This window comes from Equus asinus, chromosome 13 (assembly GCF_041296235.1).
Source record: "Equus asinus isolate D_3611 breed Donkey chromosome 13, EquAss-T2T_v2, whole genome shotgun sequence".
NCBI lineage: Eukaryota > Metazoa > Chordata > Mammalia > Perissodactyla > Equidae > Equus > Equus asinus.
Window position 1 is genome coordinate 17968297 of NC_091802.1, and position 19187 is coordinate 17987483.

At 54.3% G+C, this 19187-nt stretch overlaps 1 protein-coding gene across 6 annotated transcripts in view; it reads right to left on the reverse strand.

The window, feature by feature from the left end:
• ABR (ABR activator of RhoGEF and GTPase) overlaps positions 1-19187 on the reverse strand; it is a 179206-nt gene that overhangs the window by 33715 nt on the left and 126304 nt on the right. For all 6 annotated transcript variants that reach the window (XM_014826907.3, XM_070482624.1, XM_014826909.3 and 3 more), the window contains 10 exons: positions 17471-17523; positions 16750-16890; positions 14844-14965; positions 13111-13276; positions 9769-9891; positions 9324-9399; positions 8730-8834; positions 7650-7724; positions 4294-4391; positions 3772-3903 (listed from right to left, as the gene is read on the reverse strand). In XM_014826907.3, coding sequence (XP_014682393.2) covers positions 3772-3903; positions 4294-4391; positions 7650-7724; positions 8730-8834; positions 9324-9399; positions 9769-9891; positions 13111-13276; positions 14844-14965; positions 16750-16890; positions 17471-17523 — 1091 coding nt within the window. The remainder of the gene's footprint in view (positions 1-3771; positions 3904-4293; positions 4392-7649; positions 7725-8729; positions 8835-9323; positions 9400-9768; positions 9892-13110; positions 13277-14843; positions 14966-16749; positions 16891-17470; positions 17524-19187) is intronic.

Genomic DNA, 19187 nt, shown 5'->3' on the forward strand with positions numbered 1-19187 from the left:
GAAGGATGGTTTGTGATTTTGTTTCAAGTCTCTACAATTACTGCAATTTTCCTTCTAATGTAAACATCGCTTTTGGAATTAAAAAAACCCAGCGCTCTTAAGTCCCTCTTGCTCCACCTCCTCCTGGAAGCCTCCCTAACTCCAGCCCACGATGATCTGTCCTTCTTTGAATTCCTGCAGCACAAGTTTCCACCTTATTACGTAGGGAACAGTGGGAGACAGAACAGCACCCACAGAGGGCGAGGCATGGGCCCTGGTTCCAGCCTGCCTCAGCCCTGGTTCAGTCCTGGCTCCCCAACCCACTCTGCCTGGCCTGGGACAGGTTACTTAACCCTTTAGGGCCCTGGCTTTCTTATCTTTAAAATTATGATAATATTCCTACTCCATAAGGTACTATGAAGATCCCAAGATAGCAGCTGTGAGCATTAGCCCAGTGCTGGGCTCACAGTAAGCTCTCTCACGTCATCACTACCACCACCACCTCCACCTCCACCACCATCAGCAGTAGCAGCACTTTGTTCTCTAGTGGCTTTGCATATATCGATACGCAATCATGTGCCACATAACGATGTTTCAGTTAACGATGGCTCGCCTACATGATGGTGGTCCCAGAAGATTAGTACCATATAGCGTGTAGTAGGCTATACCCTCTAGGTTCCTGTAAGTATACTCTGTGATGTTCGCACAATGACAAAATTGCCCAACGACGCATTTCTCAGAACAAATCCCCATCGTTAAGTGACACACCACTGTACTTGTCTTTCAGTCTGGCAGCAGATTCCTTGAGGCCGGGCCCCTACACCTCTCGGAGCAGCCAGCCTGTGCTGGGCACACTGCACATGCACGGTGAGTCCCTTCCTCTGGCTCTTCTCCACATACGCTCATTCTGCTTCCCTCCAGGTGCACCAGGCAGGAGTGTCCCCTGCCCAGAGGGAAGAGGACTCCAGACTAAGGAAGCCTTAGGCTCGCCTTATGCCATAAACCGGGATGCTGGGTGGAACGTCACCCAGGCTGCTTCTCCAGGACACTAGCCATGCCAGTGCCCTCCACGCAGGCTGGAAGATTCCTTGATGAAGGCCTGGGGCATAGGGACACAGCACAGAGGAGAAAGCATGGGCCTCTCTGCACCCTGTCAGCAGAGGCATCTGGATACTCCATGTCCTCATGTGAGAAATGGGGAGGATACAACTGCATTTTCCTCGCAGAGCTGTTGCAAGGGGCACATGAGATGAGCCCTGGACACACGTGTTGCTGATCAGTGCTGCCATCTGTCTGTCACTAAATGCTGCCCTCCTCACCCCCAGCCTGCACTCCAGAGTCCCTGCCCCCATGGCCACAGCAGGCAACCCAGAGAGGGAGATTCATTTTGGAGCAAATGCCTGGAGCTTAGGAAACTGGGTCCCTTGCTGTTCTCTGGATGGGCTGAGCGATGGGCCTTAGAAAGAAGGGGGAGCCTTTCCTTCAGGCCACCTGAACATCCCCAAGGACTTGGCCTCTATTCTGAGGCCACCTTTAGCTCCATCCTCGGCGCCTGCTGAAGGGGAGCAGAACTGAGTGCCAGAGGCTGGTGCCAATTCCCTGCCTTGGACATGTGGCAAGAAGGGAGGTGGGGGGGAGCTGTGGGAACAGACTGTCCTGTGGCTCCGTGGGGCCTGGCCATGTGGGAATGGCTCAGTGCAGGCTCTCCACCCAGGCCGGTCATCCTCAGTGGCTCCAGGTGCAATCACAGGGCGAGCGGGACATTACAAGGCACAGCACATCCCTGGTAGGGACAGCCCACCCCTCCCTGATTCATGGAAGGTGGGTAAGATGGTCAATTCTGAGGGGCCCAGGGCTACAACGAAGGGCCGCACCCCGGGGAGTTGCGGCTGGGAGACTTCAAAGGCCTCAGAGGACGCTGGCTCTGCACCGGCTGCTCCCAGGCCCAGGTCAGCTGGCAGCAGGAAGGTTTGTGTTTCTTTTAATATCAACTCCCAGGCATTTAACATTCCTCGAAGCTTAAACACAGAAACATTTTCCTTACCAGACTGTGCTTTCTGCTTTGCCAAACATAACCTGGCCTCCTCCCCTCCCCCCACCGCCTCCATCTGCTCCTGTCTCCAAGATGTAATGATTTATGGTTTGTTTCCCCCAGGGCTTGTGCGGCTGACAGCAGGGAGGAGGAGGGAAGCAACATGGCTGGAAGCCCAGGTGGGGACAATGCCATTGAGCCCTATGATCTGGTTTCGGGGGGGGGGGGGCCTATGATGCTCACTGAGCTGGCTGCCCTGGACCCCCTTTTTAACTCTTCTATTCCACGGCCACCAAAGGCCTGGGGAGCGTGGCAGCCAGTCATGTTTCTTGGCTGCGTATCTCCTGGGGCTGGATGGGCCAGCCCAGGAGCCCTTCCCTGCCTGTCCCTCCAGCCAGCCCAGGGATGTGGAGATGGGGCTCTCCTCCTCATCCCTGCGGGAAGTAGGTTCCTGGACTGAATTTAGAGAGCTCTCCCTCCTCAGCCCTCATTTCCTAAATAATGAAGGACTGGCTTGTGGTTGCCTGGCAGCACCGTCTCCTTGGCAACAGTGCTGCAGAGCGAGGTGCAGGTCCCACAGTGTTAGGCAGGGACGTGCTCAGGAACACGGGGCGACATGAGGCAGACAGCTGGACCTCCACTGAATGGTGCCATCCCTCTTATTCAAACTCTGGAGCCCGAGACAGGTTGGGGGAGCAGAAGGCCCACACGGGTCCCCAAGAGGGCACTGCCACCAAGGATACCCAGCCAAGAGCCAGATACCAAACTCTGCAGCCTCAATGGTGCATCAGAGAACAAACATTTCCTGTGAAAAAGCATCACCAGCTCCCGCACCCAGGTCAGACCTGGGGCAGATGTTCAGAAGCCCAGAGCACCTCCTGCCCACGGCTCCATCCCCGTACATGCCAGTTACTGCTTCCCTTGATGGCATGGTCACAGAATCCATCCCCAAACCAGCCCACTTGTGTCAAAAGCATGAGGCCACACAAGGTGCCAGATGGAGTGTGGATGGCTCCATGCTGAATGTCAACCCTCAAACCTGCATCCTCTTGACCATAAGTGATAGCAGCCATCTTCAAAACCGACAGAAGTTCCAGAGACCCAGGCTGCAGACAAGACCCTTTTCCCCACGTGCACTTTTACAAGGTACCAAGAAACGCAGCCGAGGTATATAAAATCTTAGCGTGACTCAGGACCTGCCTCTGAGAAACTCACAGAACCCACCCTAAGCCAATGAACTCCCGGCAGAGGTGAGTAAGGCTCAGTAACCTAGCAATAGGTCAGAGATCAGCCCTCAGCAACCCAGCCGGATCCTAAGTCCTTCCAGGCCAGGGGCAAGTGCTCAGGGCCTCTCTCCTCCTATGGCAGACATTGCTAATCTAACACAGCACAAATGGATACAGCCTCAGAATCCTTCTCAACACAGTGTTCCTAGAAAAGGCCACCGGAAGACCAGAGTTGGGATGTGAAAACAAAGGGAGCTGTCATCCTTCCAGTCCATCCTGCAGGAGTGTGGATGATCCACCTGAGCCAGGTGTGGAAGCCCGAGGAACCAGGCACATGCAGGCTTCTGGGGCTAGAATAAGACGCCACATCCAGCAGGGGAGAATCACCGTCTTGGGAAACTTTTCTCAAACCAGCTTTGAACCCAAGTCACAAAAGGCCAAGCACCTTGACCAAGAAGGTGGGTGAGAACTGGCACCACCTCCCGGCAGCTCCCCAGGCCTTGCTTGGTGGCCTGGCTGCACCTGGACCCTCACCTGGATCTGCCCTTTGCCCATGATCTTGTCCACGATCTCGTTGTTGTCCTTGTTGACCTTGGTCTTGTCATAGCACTTCTCGTAGCACAGGATCCTCAGGGACTGAGAGCCCTCCAGCTCGATCTCGAACTCCTGGGGAAGGAGGGACAAGGATCCTGAGCCTCTGAGGCTGGGAGACATGGCTTCCTGGCAGGTGTGGGGCCCAGCTTTGCAAGGGTGAGAAGGGGGCAAGGAGGGCCACGTCATGAGGCTTCGAAGAGCCTCCTCATTTTCTGGAGCTCCAGAGGCCCCAAAATCACTGAGGAAGTGGGGTCTGGGGCCTGAGCTGACCCCTGTGTCTAGACACAAGCCCTGCAGTCAGAAGCCAAATGAGTAGGGACCAGAGGGCAGAGGGTTAGAGAGACAGAGCCGACCCAACTAACAGGCTTGGCCATCCCCAGCCAATGAGACACAGAGAGTGGGGTGGGCACAGTCACGACAAGCTCAGGGGTCCCTGAGGGGACACCAGTCCCCTCCACTCACCTCGTCCCACTTTGGCTCTGTCGTGTCCCGGAACACCCTGGTTTTGGCTTTGCTGACAAAATAGCCAAAGGAATCCACCTCCAGGGTACAATACAGGTCTGCGGGGGGACAGGCAGAGACACGCTGAGCGAGGCCCGAGCCCAGGAAATCGGGAAGGGAGGGGGATAAGGCATCTGCCCCTCTCGAGATCCCATGGGCCACACTTGGGTCTGGCCCCTTCCCCCTTCTCCGCCCTCTTCTTAGAGGGCTCAGCCCGCCCCGCCTCATTGGCCACCCTCCAGCCACGATGGCCTCCTGCCTCCAACGTGCCCAGCTGCTCCCACCTTAGAGCCTTCTCTGTCGCTTTGTCCCCGATCTCTGCGTGGCTGCCTCCTCACTATGAGGCCTCATACCAAGGCCTTCACTGACCATGCTGACAAAGCGCCGCCCCCCCATCCCTGGCTCCACAACAGGGGTGTCACTGGCATTTGAGGTGGGAGTCACAGGAGGGCATTTGGCCTCTGAGTGCTGAAAGCCAGGAGGAACCCCCAGTCACTGCGACAACCAAGAATGCCCCCCACGTCCCAAAAGCTCAGTTTGCTGTTGCTTCTTCATAGCACTTAACTTTAACCCAAGTTATCTTTTCTGTGTGTTTTTTGTCTCCCTTCTCTCCCCTATATCAACACCACACAGGCGGAAGCCTTGTTTTCTCAGCCACCGGTGTACCCTTGGTACCAAGCACAGGGCTTGGCACATAGCAGGCACACAGTGAGTTTGTGGGATGAAGGAATGAAGCTCTGACTGCCCCCAAGTGCTTCAGGTAACAAAGCGATGGAGGGCTGGGCGCGTTGTGGGGGGAGCCTTCTCTAGTGTTTCCATCTTGAACCATGGCCCTGAAGGCCAAAAATCTTCTCCCCTCTCTCCTGAGACCCAAGTGAGGAGGCCAGAGCACTGGGTGGGCGCCCCAGACACTCGCAGATTCACACTCTCCCTCTGGGGCTCAGACCCCGGCAGCCTTCTGCCTCCGTGGGAGCTGCCGAGGTTGTTTCCTGGGGTAACAGTGTGTGTTGGGGGTGGCTTGGGGGCACTACAGCCAATCCTCTGCAGCGTGAATCAAGGGGCAGAGGCCAGAGGGTGGACGCACATGCCCCTCCCAGGCCCCAGGAGCTGCCTAGCTGGGCAGTTCTCTGTCGGCAGGCCTTTCCCACTGAGCAGAGCGGACGGAGCTGCCCCAGGTTGTGCCCAGCTGGTGGGACGCAGACTCACTGTCACTAGGATCAGAGCACACTGGGCTGCGCGTGCGGATGACAATGCCAGAGGTCAAAGCACTGCAGCCTCTGCCGGACCAGGGAGCAGGTCTGAGTGGCTGAGATGGAGGCGCGTGAAGTGCCGTCACCATTTATAGATTCTGGTGTGAGTGCACCCTCGTCAGGGGCCTGGGGATGGTTCATGGGATAAAGGGGAGGGCTTTGCACTGACAGTCGGGCTTCAGATCCCAGCTCTGGACAGTCACCTAGCCCCCCGCCTCCGTGCTTCCACCTGGAAAGCAGGAACAACAACAGTGCCCGCCCCCTAGGCCTGGCCACACAGATGTCAGGAGTTTACCAGGTCAAGAAGCCACAGCTGGAGATGCATAGGGCCTAACCCTCCCCCGAGGCAGAATGAACACGAGTCAGGGTGAAGATCCAAGCGGGTCAGGGGGCCAGTGGAGGGAGGAGGTTAAGACAATCTGGACGTGAGGAGAGATTTCATAGCAGCCCACCCCACGTCTAACCACCCGACCCAGTTTGGGAGGGGGACCATCTGCTCTGGGGGAGTGGGAGGCTCCACCCCAATGAGCCTGCTCCCTGAGGCCCTACAGGAAGCAGAGGTGGGGGGCGGGACATCTGGGCACAGTCAAGACGGGAGGCCCCTGGTCCAGCTCAGCGGTCTGCAGACTTGGGTGTGTAGCAGCCCTATGTAGCTCACTAACCAGGAATATTCTGGGCAGTGCCCCCTGGAAGGGGATGCCATGGGTCTGGGGAGGGTCCAGGAAGCTGCCACGTGTACAAGCAGCAAAGCCCCAGTGATGAGCACGGTGGTCCTGGCCACACAGAGAGAAATGCTGCTCTAAGGGGAAAAGTGTGGGCTGTGGTGTCGGCAGACGGGGATCCTACTCCACCACCTGTGTGACCTGCCTGGGTGACCCGGGGAATCCCGAGCCCTCTGGGCCTCAGCTTCTTCGTGCGTAAAATGGGAGGGATATCAGTGACTTCAGAGGGATGCCTGGAGGATCAGAGCTGGCAATGCACCTGAGAAGGCTTTGAACATGCCAAGGCGTCGTCCACGCGCTGGCCACGCTGGTGTTTCCTCCAGCACCTAGTAGGGTAGTTGGGCACACAGTGGGTGTCTAGAAGTTAACTACTTCGTCTAGCATTTCTGAGCTCCTACTCATCCAAGGATAAGGAGACACAGTTCCTGCCCTCCAAGAAATCGTGGGAGTGAGTGGGAGAGGCAGTTTGAGTGACCAAACAGTAGGACGGGTGCTGTAAGCATGGTTGCCCTGGGGTGATGGGAACAAGGGGAGGGGAGGCCCATTCACCCCAGGACCCCAGGCTTCACAGTCCACATCAATCGAACAGCAGTTTGCGAGCCAGCGGCATAACCTCTGTGTGGCGCACTGCAGGGACAGAGGCGAAGGGCAGCCCTCGCCCGCCAGAGAGGAAGGATCGACTGAGAGGAGAGCGGTCAGAAGCCCTGGGGATCTGATCCTGTGTCACGTTAAGTCCTTTTATCTGTGACTCAGTTTTCTCATCTGGCAAATGGGGAGAAACTATTAGCTATCTGACTCACAAATTCCTATGCGGAGAAAAATCAGATAAAAAATGTAACTATATCTTGTGAAACACTAAAAACTGCACAGATTTAGTAGATGGTGATACAAAGGGGAGTAGAAGGGATGTATGTGGAGGTGTGCTGCTGCTGCACATACATGGTCACATTTAAGCCTGCTCGTAGGTCAGTGTTAACACGTGAGATTGATTGCCTTTTATGGAGAAAGAAGCTGAGGCTCAGAGAGGTTAAGACACTTGCCCAAGGTCACACAGCTTGTAATCAGCAGAAGTGAGGTCTGAGTCCAGGATTTCAGACACCCGGGGGTTGGGGAGGGCTTGGGCAAGAGCAGACCTTGGAGACAAAGGTGGGGGACAATCCCCCTGCCAAGAGGAGCTGGTTCCTGGCCTCTGGGGGAGTGCCCAGATCTCAAGGCAGCTGGCAGACCAGAGCAGAGCAGGGGGACAGTGGGAGGCCCCATGAAGTGGGTCCACAGGGACTGTCTGTGAAAGGATGAACAACGGCCCCCCGGCCTCTTCCGAGGGTTGGTGGTCAGGGGCACTTACTGGCTGACTGCTTAAACCCCTTGGCAGAGTGGACGATGACATGGAGGAAGCCATACAGTCCTGGAGACTCGTCGTCTGCAAGAGAGGAAAGCCCCCAGAGTAGGTGACGGGAGGCTCCAGCCCCACCTCGCCCCAGGCTGGCGCCCAGGCAGAAAGGGTGCGAGACGCAGTCCGATCCCTGGTCTGACAGCACCACCTGGTGGCCGGATGAAGAAGCTTCCAGAGCCCACTGCTTCCAGGAATGTGACCTGGTGCCCGGGCTCCCTGCACTCAGCCTGGGAGGCCAGTCCCCTCCTCCTGGGCTAGGGATTTCGGACCTTTCCCAGGGCTCTTTCCCTCCTGCTCCGAAGCCTGACTATCTCATGGCAGCCCCGCTCAGCCTAGCCTTTCAAAGTGAAAATTAACCAAGTCACTCTGTGCCAGTGGAAGAGAGACAGGCCAGCTCTGCCTCCTCTTTGGGACACAGGGCAGGTGACCCCCCCATCTGAGGAGGAGAGCTCACCTTCAAAACCCCCTCCCCAGGGTGGACCCCTTTCCAGCACCCATGGCCAGCAGGATTCCACCCACTCCAGGCCAGTTACCAGCCCCGACCACAGCTCTCCTCTGCTCAAAAACCTCCCATCGGCTCCTCAGCTTGAACAACAGTAAACCCCCTTGCTTGGCATTCAAGGCCTTCCAACATCTGGTCCCTGGAAACTTCCAGCCTTATTTTTCATTCACTCCTCTAATCCATCTACCCTTCCCCCCAACAGCACTGCCCTGCCCTGTTCTTCAGTCTTCTGCCTCTACTATCTGAGTACCTCATGAACGTATTAACAACACGATCCCAGTGCAGCTGGGTGCTAGATTCTTCTCTCAAGCCAGAGGGGGCCTGGGAGGAGTTGGGGCCATGTGGGGACCCAGCAGAGAACAAACCCTATTCAAGCTCTCTGTGTCCCCGGCAACTGAGTCGTCCCAGCCCAGCTGAGCAGAGATCAGCCATTTGTAGCCAAGTGTCTGGCTGCGTCCTTGTGGACGGCCCCAGCCACGCCCTGGGAGCTTGGACCTGCTGACTGGGCAAGCTTGGGTTCCAGATCTTACCGTCTTTATTGCTGGTGACAGGAATGTTGTGTACAGTCCTAAGTTTGAAACAGGATCCCGTGAGCACCTGGAGCTCCACTGAGCTCAGGACAAAGGCCTGGAGATCTGCAGGAGGAGCCGAGAGAGAGGGGAACGTCACCACAGGTCCACTAGGACCTGCTGCTCTTCCTTGGGGGCTACTGTAGGACAAAAGCTTAGCTTGAGGGGCAGAGTTGGTCACTGTAAGGAAGGGAAAGACTTCTAGACATTCACATGCGGACAGTTGTGGGTGCTGTCAGAGGGGTAAGAATGGGAGAGTCTAACTAAAGATGCTCACGTATGTGTGTATGAGACAGCGAGAGCAAGAGAGAGAGATGACCCTGGGCTCTGGGTCCAGTCCTATCGCTAATTCACTGTATGCTTTCAGCAAATCACTCAGATTCTTTGGGCTTCCATTGGTCAGTAACACAGTTAAGTGCCACTTGCCCTGGCACCTTATAGAGTGACTGTGAGGGCTGAGGAGGAGAAAGTGGACATGAAAGTGCTTGAAAACACAGAAGGCCCATGGCTGCTATGGATGCCATCGGGGCAGTGCAGAGCGGGGCAGGACTTTACCCTTCTTCTGCAGTTTCTGAATGGCTTCTCTCCACTCGGACCTCTCATAGTCTGAGGACAGGAGGAACAGATAGCTCTGAAGAGAGGAGATGAGAAGTCAGTGGGGTGACCACAGTCAGGCCAAGTACATTCCTGGATTCTGGGGCCCCCAACAAATCTCCTTCTTAAAACCCAGGTACCCCTAGGCTTGAAGAAGGAGCACGGGGAGGGCAGCCTCCTTCCTGCGAAGCCTGGTGGCAGGAGTGGTGGTGCCAGTCAGGGCCAGCAGAGGGCACTGGCTCCACACCAGCAGGGAGAGGGAGTCCAGGGCTGGAGCCATGGCAGCCTCGTTGGGAACTGGGGGCCTGGCTCCCTGATTCCCACAGGTCAGGGCCAAGAACCATAGAGAGGGCAGCCCTGGATGGAGGAATGGGGCTGTCTTGCACCTATCCCCACCCTTCCTGACCTTTCCATTCCGATTGTGGATCCGAAAAGGGATTGTGGGGGAATTGAGCAGCAGCAAGAACTCATTCTCAAACATCTTCTTTTTCAGGCGCTCAATGGCCCGGCTCTGTCCTTTGTTGGCTTTCTGTAGGGGACAGAGGGCACAGATGGTTTCCCACATTCAGACTCCACTTCTTACCCAGCGGCTCTCAGCACGACATTCCTCTGTGTATCAATCATAGTTTTTTCTTTTTCTGTATTTTATGATGCTTTGACATCCTGGGGGGCCTAGCTGGCCAGGGAGAAAACCACCCCTTCCAGAGCAAGCTAACTCCTAAGATAGCAAATGACTCCTCTGCAGGTGGACCTTTCATAGGCAAACCAATCAATCCTGAGTCCATGACCCTATCTCCTCTTTTATCCAACTCACACACCATTCCCCTCCCTGCAAGGCCAAGGTACCTAGAGAGACCCCTACAGACAGCCGGCTGACGTTTTCCAAACTAACCAGTCCTAAGCTTTGCCCCTGCCCTGCCTTCCCTTCCCACAGAAAACTCAACACAGGCTCTGGGCCATGCTTCCCCCCACGCTCCTCCAGCCTCCTGCCAAGACCTGGTGCTTCCCCCATCGCCCTGCACGGTGTGATGGGCCCCTTCTCTTGGAAACTTTAAGTAATAAAAATCTCCTTTTGGTAGCATTAGCCTTTCTGTGTCATCACTCAGTCACCTCTATAAATTGAGACACCCTGCTTAAGAACCGCAGACACCTTTCAGCATAAAGCCCCAGTCCTGGCCTGGCTCACGGGGCCTCCCAAGGCTGGTCCAGCCTCCAGACCCAGCCTGCTACCCCACCGCCCCACGCTGCCCCCGCCGCCTCAGTCTCGCGGGATTATTCCCCTTTCTCTAACAAGCCACTCCTTCTTGGCCAATGTCCCCTTCTCCTCCAATTTCTCAAGTTCATCTTTTATAAAGGACCCCTCCCTTTGATTAACTGCTATTCTGCTTCAAGTCTCAGGGCCAACGCCATCCTCAAGCTCCTCAGTTGGAATTCACGTCTGCAGAACGTTTTTACCCACGAGACGGGCAAAACTGGAATGACGGCTCATAGCCAGGGTTGTGACAGTGGGGGGAACGGGGCCTCTCACACATGCTGGTGGGAACATGATCGGAGGCAACCTTTCAGAGGTAAAATTGGCATTCAGTGCACAAGCCCTCTGCCCAAGACATCCTGCGTGCAGGGAATCTCCCAGAGAGAACACAGGGCAGTGATGTTTCCTGCAGACCTGCCTGTGAAGAGGAAAGACCCAGCAACAATCCAAATATCCAAATACGTCATTGTGCAGTCATGCCACGGAATAGGATGCTGCTGTCAAAAATAATCTGATGGATCCAAGGAGCTCTAAGGGTCACTGTTAAGTGGAAAGCTGAAGTTGCAAAACAGCACATGTAGCTTAGTCTCATTTAAAGAGACAAAAAACATATATATACACACAGATACACACGCCAGTATAAGCGTAGGAGATCTAGAAAAATACACCTCAAACTGTTAACAACAGGAGGTGGGTGACGATCAGTTTTATTCTCTACATCGCAGTATTGTACTTCTTGTTATAACAAGCCAGTGTTCCATTGGTGATTGGAAAAAAAATTGTAAGTTTAAAAAAATTATTATCAAAAGAACAAATCACTGCTTCTTCTGTGACTCAGAGAGTGACACTGTACCTCTCCAGGGACTCTCGTCACATTGTGTCACATGCTGTCGTCTGTAATGGGCATGTCTGCCTTTTCCGCCAGACAAGGAACGCCGGGAGGCACCTGGCACACCCCTGCAGCCAGCAGCCGGTGGAGCTCAGAAAGCACTGATTCGACTGAGCAGAAGGCTACATCTGCACACCTGGGGCAGGAGGGAGGGCACAAAGTCTGCTGGCTCCCAGGACCAGGTGAGAAACATGCATGCAGGATACCCCTGGGGTGGGGATGGTGGGCAGTGCCAGATGGGGAACAGGCTCAACTGAGGGCAGGTTCAGGAGGAGCAGATGCTCCCTCTGGGCAGATGCACCTCCAGTCAGACCCCTAGTCCTAAGACAGACAGTCCCCCGCCTCAAACATCCCTGAGGTTATCACTGTGGTCTTCCTCTCCTTCAAAGAGAGATGTCCAAGCTGAAATGATCCTTAGAGGCCAAGTATTCCTCAACAATCATTTACCAAGTGCTTATTTATCATGTGCTAAGTACTAGGGACATAACGCGGAAGAAAACAATCCTCACTAGGGTTCAAATTCTAGTGGTGAAAAGAGAAAGCTGACTGTGCAATGCTAATTCAGTACCAACACAGCAAAGCAAAAGGTAAACATCAGGAACCAGGAAGCAGGGCACCCAACCCAACTGTGGTGGGTGGACATCAGGGAAGGCTCCCCAGAGGAGGTGAGGCCTCAGTTGAGCCTGGATGGGTGAGGAAGAGAGATCAGGCCAACCAACCAAGCCCCTCCATGCCTTCCTTTCCTTCCATCACGGGGAAGGTTCCTCCTTGGGTGCATTCCTCTAGCCACTGTTTTCAAATATATGAATTTAAGACTACACACTTTCCTCTAAATAGCACTTTGGCTGCATCCCACGGGTTTTGGTATGTAGCGCTTTCATTTTCACACAGTTCTAAACAGGCTGCAGTTTCCATTTTGATTTCCTCTTTACCATGAAAGTTTTAACTTTCCAGACATCTACTTAACTATATTCTAGTTGCTGATTTCTAATTTTGCTGCACTATGGTCTGTGAACATGACCAATATGCTACCTTTTTTTTTTTTTTAAATCTGAGATTTCCTTTGCAGCCTAAAACATGAAAAATGTCTGTGAATGTTCCACGTGTGCTTGACAAGAATCTCAGTTCTCTATCAGGCCCAAACTTCTATGTATTTTTAGATCAAGCATGTTAATTGTGATATTCAAGGCCCTTCTTTCCTTATTTATTTGCCTACTTGATCAGTCAGTTTCTGAGAGGTCTCCCAGGTCCTTTCTCGTGCAACATCCTGCTTTTCCTTAAGAAGGCCTTCTTCTCCTTTTGCTGTCCTTTTCTACAGTGTTGGATACACACTGTTCTCCAGGAAACTTCCCATAATCAACCCCACTAAATTCTGAGCATGGACTCCTTGGCCCGCCCTCCATCTGCTCAGTGTGACGCTGCCATGGTCAGTCTTTCCCTGAGCACATATACACTCGAGGCCTCCCACTCTTGCATTCTGCCTCCCTTATCAGATTCCCAAAGCTGTTAACTTCCCCTCTCTCCACCTCCCTGGCACACCCGGTTCAAAGGGCCCCAGTAAAAACAGCCAACTTCCCTGTCCAGCTCAGACACCAGGCTCTGCTCACCTCCTTCTGGATTTCACTCTTAAGGGCGGAGATCTTCATTTTCATGTCCTCCAGCTCATGGTCTGGGAAGGGGTGCACCTGAGGACTGGCCTCAGACTCCTCAGGGGATGGAAACACTAGGTCGGCCAGGGGGATGTACCATTTGCAGTCATATTGCTGGTGCTTCCTGCAAACAAGCCAGGGGGAGACATGAGTCAGATGGAACTCGGCTCTTTAAACCTGAACTGCTGGAACCAAAAAAACAGCCTGAAAGGGATTTACTGAGCATTTCTCACAAGCAAGAATGACCCTTGTCCTTGAGAGGCCCGGTGGGGAAATGCACACATGGAGTAATGACAGTCGGGTTTGGGGGTCAGGCAGCAGCGAGGGCTCTGGCCCTTGGCCTTGCCGGTCTCTGCCCCAGTATGACTGATATTTTTAAACATCCCAAACTCCTCTAGGTGAGGAGCAAGAGTGGGCTCACACTTTCTCATCCCCACCCTCCCTTCTGGTCTATCCACACTTAGCTCATATTCACTATCCTTTAGGCTAGAGATGCAATACAAAGGTTATTTTGAATGTCAGCTCTGCTCAATAGAGGTCCCATGGGGTTAAGGTCTCCCTGGGTTGAGGATTATAAAGCCACATCCAAGCCTGGCGGGAAATAGTGCCGTGGTTCATTAGTAATGTCTGCCATGGGCAAAGGACTGAAGGCACAGGTGTGTATGCTTATCATGCCATCTCCACCTGGAATAATCTCACATGTGGGCTAGTTCCAGGGAGGCATCCCTTTACTGAAGCTCAGTAACCTCTCCTTCCCTCAATTCCCCTAGGACCTGGGTTTGCACCTCTCCTCCTGGTCCTTTAGTGCAGCAGTGAGCATATGGCTTGTCCCCCCCTGGACTGCAAGGGAGTGAACCGGGCACATAGTAAGTGGTGTGGAAACGTGGGTGGAAGGACGTGTGATGAGCACCAAATCACCTTTTCTGCTCAGGGCACAGAGCAGATCCCTGTCCCGGGGGACGGACGTGGAGGTGGAGAGAGGCTTTCAAATCAGATTAAAGGTCAAATCGCATCTCCTCCTCCTCTAGTTGTGCGACCTTAGGCAACTTACTTAGCTTTTCTAAGTCTTTTCTCTCATCTGTGAGATGAGGATAATAATACCTACTTTGTGGAGTTGTTGGGAAGATTAGAAATAATATATTCAAAGCATTTGTCGTGGCACCTGGCATGGCATAAGCGCTTAATAAATGGCAGCAGTGGATTTAATGAATATTCACTGAATTGCAGTTAGCAAAAATTTAGAGATACCTAATAAAAGGAGAATGCTTAAGTAAATGATGGCACATCCACTTGTAACATCATGCAGGAAAGTAAAATGATGACTACGAAGATTAGGCAGCAACAGGGAAAACGCTTATGACGTGGGATGAAAAAAGCAAGAGCCCCAAATTGGGCATTCACTCTGATTACAAGCATATGAAAAAACAGAAGAACGTTTAAGAAAACTGGAAGGAAATATAGCAGCAGGAGACTGATGCTTCTGTTCAGGGGGTGATGGGTCATTTTTCCTGTAATTTGGTTATATTATCTTTATAACTAAAAATATGATTTATTTTTAGAAAAAGGCTACGTAGTAATTAATATATTTTTTAAAAGGAAAAAAATGCAGATTGCCTCAGGTTGCTGGAGGGTACCCCAGGGGGCAGGGTCTGGTTCCACGCACCTTGCAGCCCAGACTCACGCACACTCACCCTGCGGATGTCTTCTTGAGCTTGGCGCACAGTAGGACATCCGTAAAGAGAAAGACATGTCGCAGCTTCCGGGAGCTCTCCGACACTTCCACCAGGAAGCCGTCCTTCACCAGCTGCCGCGTCTGAGGGAGATGGCACACCCACCCCCACCTGCTCAGGGGGAGTCAGCCCAGGGCCCAGCCTGCACCTGGGGCACCATCCGGGGGAGGGGTCTGCAGGGAGGGGCTGTAGTGCCTGGTGGTTGAGAGCACTGGCTTTGGGGTCTTGAATCCAGACTCTGCCACTCTCTGGCTGTGATCTTGGGCAAGTTCCCTGGCCTCTCTGAGTCTCAGTCTTATCATCTGTAAAACGGGGATAATGATGTCCGCCCCATAAAGCAGGACCATCCAGAGGGTATATGTAAAACAGCACAGTGCCTGGCGCATAATACGTGATCGACAAACGGTAGCTTTACACTTTTCCGCAGCTCCCACCTGGATGGACCCTAGTCCAGGGTGACTTGGTTCCTCCACGCTGGGGCACGAACACCCCCCAACCCTGTGCAAGAAGTTGATCTAGTTTCAGTTCCACCTGGGCCTGCAGCCCCACTCTGGCCTGTTTACGCTACCTCTGAGTAGATTTTCAACCACCCTGAGGTGGATGGGAGACCCTGGGCTACCCTCCGTGGGGCCATAGCAGTGTCCTGGGGGGACCTGCAGCCATCTGTAACCTGGGCTCTGGATGGCAAGAGCATTTTGCTCCATGCAGAACTGCCAGTCTCTTCCCTACCACCCGCAGAGCCAGCGGGCTTCTGGAGGGCTGTCACAATCTCTCCCAGCCTTCCCTATGTGTGTGATACACCATGTGACCTATCTATGTTGCAATAAATCGATGAGCATGTTGAAAGTATACAATTAAAATGACCTGAGACTGACAGTGCTCTAAGTCCTTGGCGATCTTTCAGACAGCCCCAAGTCAAATAAACTAGTGACGTTCCAAGGTTTACAAACCAGGGCTGGGAGGTGCACACAGAGATAGCTCTCTGTGCCCCATTAGTCACTCTCCAGACCCTGTCCCTCCTTACTTCCCTCCCCAGGAGACACTGGAGGCTCGTAAATGTAACAAAGGAGCATAAACCCAGCCAGCCTTCATTCCTAAACGCCACTTAATTACCTCTCCCGGACAGAAAGCCCTGTATGTGGGCCAGGCTGCTGACCCACGTGGATATCTATCTCTCTGATTCTTCAAATTGCTTCCCCTCACTAGGGTGCCCCCACCCTCCCACCAAGAAGGGCCCCCAGGGAACTGCTGGACCACATCCAGGCACCCACCTGGGACATTCCAGCAACCTGGTAGCCTTGGCCACCTCCTGTACCAGCCTTTCCTGCTGTCGGGCTCACACCCCACCTCTGTGCACCTGTCCATGCAGGCAAATCACAGGCAGCTCGGAGCTCTTGCTCCCTCAGACTCCCCGAGCTCCCTCAGACTGAGCCATATCTTCCAGGGAACCCTGAGGACATCACACGCCCAGAGGAGGGTGTTGGCATTCAAGAATGAGATAGCCAGAGCCCCTGGCTTCTCTGTATGGGGAACAATGCATGAGACTTGCAGAAAGATAATGCTAGCTGAAGAATCCAGTTCCAACACTTATGGCCAAGAGACCTTGTGCCAGACCTGCAGCGACTCTCCAGGCCTCAGTTTCCTCTTCTGCCTCCAAGGATTATTATGAAGATTAATGAGATTCTAGACTTAAAGCTCTCAACCCAGGGCCTGAAGACCTCTCCTGGGCTGGACACCAGGGTCAGGGTTGGAGAGGCACAGAGGACAGGGCAGCAGTGCCCGTGTGTGCAGGAGAGCAGGGACGGGTAAGCTGGTCCACTGCACCCTCCTAGCCTGGGGACGAGGCTGTGCTGGGTCCTGAGCTCACCTCCCCCTTGGGGGTTGTGACAGCAGTCCGGCGGGGGTCAATGTCCTCATTGATGCTGGACAGGAAGTTCTGGGAGATACGGAGGGCATCCTGCAGCAGTGGGTAGTCTGGGTGATCCACAGGTGTGTGCTTCAGCAGGTCCTGGGAAGGGATGAGGTAGTAAGTTGGGGGGAGCGGTTCTGGGGCTCAACGAGAGGCAGTGGGGAGTACTCAATTCTCACCAAAGGAACTCTGAGGGGCGCTCAGGGACCCACACTCTAATCTGGTCATGCCTGCAAAATCTGGACTAAAGATTAAGGTCAGAGCAGAGGAGTGAGGGCAGTGGTGCCCCTTCACTCCTCCTGCAGTCATCACTCTTCTCCCTGGCAGGGGAGCCAGGTGGAGTCTCATCTCGCCAAGCAGCTGGGGAGAGAGCCTGCTACCCATCCCACAGCTGCTCCAAGGACACTGGAGACCTTCGGGCAAGGGATGGGGAGGCAGGAAGTGTCTGCCTCCTAGGGAGCATTTGGCCAAATGTCAAGCTTAGTGGCCAAGCTATATTTAGGCCCTGGCCCTGTTGGCATGGTTACCGCAGGCCAGGCAGGCGCAGTCGGGGCACAGGGACCCTCAGCCCAGCTCCCTAAATGGGCTGTTCTCAGTGACTCCAGCACCCTCCACCCTAAGCTCAGTCTCCCACCAAACTCCTAACACCTCCCTGGCCATTCAGGGGGCCGACACTCACGTGTAGGACCAGGGTGCTCCTGGTGACTCGGTCAATGGGCTTGTAGAGCAGAGCTGTTGGGCAAGGCAGGGAGAAGGAGAGAGGACAGATGAAATATGGGAGCAGATTGCGACCTTACAGTCCAGTCTTTGCCCCCGACTTGCCTCACTTCCCCCCACAGACACCCACTCGCAGGAAGCCAGAGCGGGTTCCGCAGCAAGCCGCACCTCTGTTCTCCCTTCAGGGCAGGCCAGACAACACCAACAGGGGACATGCAGCCCTGCCAGCCCAGGCCCCTCCCACCTGCCTCCTCATCTCATCTCTCATCAGACGTGACTTCTTCGAGGGCCATTCCCTAGGCCTGTCCTGGCCTGCAGGCTCAGAGTGGATGCAGCTGCTCCTCTGTACCCCTCATCCTGAATCACACAGCTATGCCTTGCCTCTCCCCACAAGAGTGCCAGCACGCCCTGGGTCACACTCAGGACCCCAGAACGTGGGAGGGAGACATGCTGTTTTTCCAGGAAGGGTGGCTCCCCCATTCCCGATCATTCTCATAGCCCTCTGGTCCAAGGCCTGGCACTGCCAGCTGGGAAGCAGGTTTCGTTCTGATCCACACAGCCTCATCTCCCTGAGAAGGCCCCACTCCAGCCCTCAAACCTCTAGACAAAATAGGACAGGCTGAGGGCCAGGGAGGCAGGCCAGCTCTCCACAGAAAGACTCTGCTCACAAGCAAGTGGCAGCTGAAGGAGCAAAGATTTCCTGAAGGAATTCAGGTGGGGCCTCTGGGAGGCTGGGAAAATGCAAGCTCAGCAGACTGCCCATTTGCCACACCCCTTGGTGACCAGGACACCAAATGAGGATTGCTGGGATTCAGCAGGGACAGGTGGAGGCAGCAGGTGGCCCACCAACACTTCCTGCAAGCAGCTGTGCCCTGCCCCTCCCTCAGCCTCAGTCCTGCACCTGGACACCTCTGTCCATGGGGTCATGACCTCTGTCCTCCTGCCACAGAAGCAGTAAGAGGCAGGATGCTGGTCTGGGGAGGAGCATCCTAGATTGCATCTCCCACTGGACTAGGTTGTGACAGGTCCCAGAGCTGATACTCATGCCCTAGCCAGCCCCCAAACCAAAGAGTCCCCTGAAGCCCTAGATATAAGTCCCCTGTGCATTGCTAAGCTGATACTTTGGGGAACAATCTGCTGGCTACAGAGAAGATGCAGTCTCAGTGGTGTGCCACAGCCTTATCTGCAGTCTGCTTGGCTGCCTATTAGAAGCACTGGGGGAGCTCTTAAAAGGTACAGCTGCCTGCCCCTCTCCTCACCCCATCAACTGAATCCCGATCTGCTGGGTGGAACCCGGGTATCAGCATCGTTAACAAGCTCCTTTGCTGATTCTGATACATAGCGAGGATTGAAGACCACTGCTTTATGGAAACACTTCCCATGACTTATTTGTAGCACTTTCTTAATTTAGCAATTTCTAGAGACCCTCCCCACAGGCTACGGGAGCTAGAATGGACAGGACGAGCCTTGGGGTATCCTGGGACAATGAGGGTAGAGCCCAGTTACCAGCCCAGGGGGGACCCAGCACTGAGGCTGTTTAGGGTACCCACCTGTGGCTTAGCTCATCTTCAGGGAGGAAAACACCAGACCCCGAGAGCCCCAGAGACCCAAGAGAAAGTGCGAGTTCAGCTGACACCTGCCGGGGTGGGCCCTTGAGTTCCAGCCCGGGGAAAGCTGAT